Source organism: Notechis scutatus, chromosome 6 (assembly GCF_049901735.1).
Source record: "Notechis scutatus isolate UNSWTSFEM ecotype Mainland chromosome 6, rNotScu1.2, whole genome shotgun sequence".
Taxonomy (NCBI): domain Eukaryota; kingdom Metazoa; phylum Chordata; class Lepidosauria; order Squamata; family Elapidae; genus Notechis; species Notechis scutatus.
The window spans coordinates 19924658-19928066 of record NC_142014.1 but is presented as its reverse complement, the minus strand read 5'-3'; the positions used below and the strand labels follow the sequence as shown (position 1 = coordinate 19928066).

Here is a 3409-nt window from a genome sequence, read left to right as displayed (position 1 = left end):
TTCTATTCTATTCTATTCTATTCTATTCTATTCTATTCTATTCTATTCTATTCTATTCTATTCAGTCCTTTATAGCTACCCCCTGGTACTCTCCTCTATCTTTTGGATGACAAAGTTCATCAGGAATCTTTTTCTATCTCCCACGATGCAGAGTTTGTCTCCCAATTGATGTCAGGGTAGTTAAAGTCCCCCATTAACTGTTGTGCCATTTTTCCTATATACTTTAGTTAACTGATTAGCAAAAAGTTCTATTTCGTTAATTTGGCTGGGCGGCCTATAGTATACAACCTATGGCAATGTCATTCTTTCCCCCCCTTTATATTGACCCAAATGCATTCAAGATGGTTTTCACCATTGTTCTGCTGTATTTAACCATTGAGATGCAGTTATTTCTAATTAGGGTCTAATTTGGATCCATATATTTTTCAAATATATAATTGAGTAACATAAATAACTTTTTGTTTACAAAAGGACAGCCTATTGCCTTTTTTATATATAAAATTTAGTTGCTGCATTCTTTTCATTTTTTGCGTGGGGGGGGAGGCCTTGCTTTCTCTTGTAATAGTTTTTTTTCCTTTTGTTGTTTTATTAAATTAATTAGTACAAAAACAGGTGACTTTTCTTCCTCTGATATTCCTGCACAGTCAGACATTTTGGAATGAAACTTGCAATATATCCCATTTTTCTCTTTGCTCAAGGTGCCCAGTCTTCTTCATTAAAACTTTTCAGCATACAGATTTTCCCTTCTTCAGTGTTTATGGAAAGATTTCCTTAGCGCTGAAAAATTGATTGAAAAGCCAAACGGTTATTCTTAGCCCTTACTAATATTTATCATAGGCAAGGCTTAATAGAGTCGTGCATCACTTTGGATTGAAGAGCAAAACGATGTTCAGAATTTGTATGGGTGTGCATGCAAATGTGTTTGCAACTTCTTAAACTACCTGTAAGTATATTTCCCAGGCACTCTACTGCACCAACGGAGATCAGCTTCATGATGGATGATAGTTGTGGCCAATCGGCCACCGGCCCCTCCAACAGCAAATCAGAGAAGGAGGAGGGGCGTGGAAGTCAGAATCAGCATCAAGGCAACCAAAGAGTTCTGAGGAGGAAGAAGGAGTGGAGCTGGCAGAGAGAGAGAGACAGAGGTGGAGCCTGGGCCAACTGTCAGCCCTTGGATGGAGAGTCAACAGCCCCCCGGTCTGGAGGTGGCTGATGAGGAAGAGGAGGAACAGCTGCGTCCAGTGCCTGAAAGATAAGATTGCATATGTACAACCAGGGAAAAATCTCTATGCCAGTCCAGGGAAGAAAGGAACTGCCTATGGGTATCCAAATCTCACTATAGATAAACCATACACACATCCAGTTGAATTATATGACAGAGGAAGAATAAATTGTAAGAAAATATCTGAAGAACATCGCATTCTGTTGAAAGGTGGACCATTCAAGCTAAATCTTTATCCCCGAGAATATTTCAATACAAATCCTTACCATGATGAAGGGCCGGTTCCTCCACCAAAAAGGCAACCTGAAAAAGTACCCATTCCGCATCCTTTTAAGCCAAGTTCTCCAGCTAAAAAGCCAGGAGGCATGAAAGCAGGTACATTTGATCCATTTCCAACTCATTCTACAGATCCGCATGGCATTAGAATGCCCAGGGCTTCCACAACTAATAAACAAGGAAAAAGTATTTCACCCCAATCCTGGTTCTAAAAGCAGACCAGTAAGAAGTATTATGGCCTTAAACATTGAAAAAAAACACATGTGGATGCGCAGAAGGCAGAGGAGAGGAGAGCAGTGGAAATCTGTGGGCCGATCCTTGGGAAGGAAGAGCCACCACTGCTAGCGAGGCCCCACGCTAAGCTCTGGGGATAAAAAGGCAGGGGGGGCGGAGAGAGATGTGGCAGACAACTATTCATCTTCCAGATGGCTGGACTTGCTAGCCTGTGGTGAGAGAGAAACTTTTTGCCAGGGCTGTTGGCACTCCTAATTAAAGGAATCTTTTGAGTTCACTTCAGAGGGTTTGTCGTGTTTGGGGAGCTGTGTTAGGGATGGAGGTCATTACGGAAAGACATAATGCTTCAGAGTTGCAGATAGATTCTTCACGTGCGCCCTGCACCTCCTCTTCTTTGAGTTATAAATTCTGCATGCCCTTATTAATTAATACAATAAATCTACTATTCAATGGCTGATTATTCCCAGCAGATTAATTCAAATCAAATGAAGGTAGACTTAATTTGCTAACTGGGATTTATAAGAAAATTTAGCCAGAAAAAAAAAAAACAACAACATGTAAGGCCAATTTTCAAACAAAATGAATCTTTTTCCCTGGCACTCCGTTGCAGCTCTCAGCTGAACATTTATAATTTCTTCTAAATGTACTTCATTAACAGTTTTAAATATGAACTCTTAGATTCTGGCCAATTTGGGATTTAAAACCAGCAGAGTGCAAAATTAGAGGCGTCTGGGGAAGCCTGGATTTAAGGGCTAATTTAACCTATGTTTCTCACCATCTCTTAATTTTGTCAGTCTTTAAGGACTATTACAAAGGATCATGTTGGCACCTCTTGCTTCAAGCTCCTTGGGAATTACTGTAAATATAACATCAGACTAGCAGAGCCCTTTTTAATGGGCACATCAGCACGAGACAAATGGGATTCGGGACTGTTCTACAGGACTTGACTGGAAAGGCTGAAAGATACAATTTGTTCAAATTTTATTACTTTCAACACGTGTATTTTTAACTGGAAGACAACTGCTATGACACAAAAACTGGAAGACAACTGCTATGACACACCTATGTTCCTCCTGGCATCTCAGAAAGCTATAAAATATGATCGGATGATAACCATTTGCTCCCTAGCTAGCAGAGTTAAGTAATGGATGCATTGCATTTGTGGAATTGAAATGAGCTCATTTTTATGCAGCCTCCATCCAGCCACACGCAGAACACTTCAAATTAGCCATTAAAAATGTGCTTTAAATGTTGCACCTAAAACTCAAGTGGTGCAGGCTGATAGGAGGGGGGGGGGGAAAGGGAGGCTGTCATGCCCCTGGTGGAGACTGACTCTGAGGGAGAGGAGGAACAGCCAACAGGGAGTGGAAGTGTGGCTCCAGAGGTTGTGGAGGAGGCTGGGGAAGGGCAGAGGCTGGCTGAGCAGTCAGAGGAGGACCCAGGCCCATCCCCTATCCAGCCTAAGGCACGCAGGGAGGAGAGGATAAGGGAGAGACATGGTCTATTTGGGAGGAGAGGGCCATGATCCTCTTCATGGGTTGCAGGTGTGAGATCTGCATAAAAGGTTGGACCTGCGTGCTAACAGATGCTGGAGACAAATTAGTGTTTTATTTCTAAAGAAGGTTTATCTTGGTTGGCGTTCTTCCAACGGACTGTCCCTGGTTATCTTCCTGAAGT

The 3409-nt window shown here is 41.9% G+C and overlaps 1 protein-coding gene across 1 annotated transcript; it reads left to right on the top strand.

Moving 5' to 3' along the window:
- The first annotated feature begins 1212 nt into the window (after positions 1–1212).
- On the top strand, positions 1213–2679 carry CFAP96 (cilia and flagella associated protein 96). Its single transcript, XM_087969095.1, is given in 3 exon segments — positions 1213–1677; positions 1679–1804; positions 2527–2679. Coding segments are annotated over 3 exon segments (744 nt in total).
- The last annotated feature ends 730 nt before the right edge of the window (positions 2680–3409 follow it).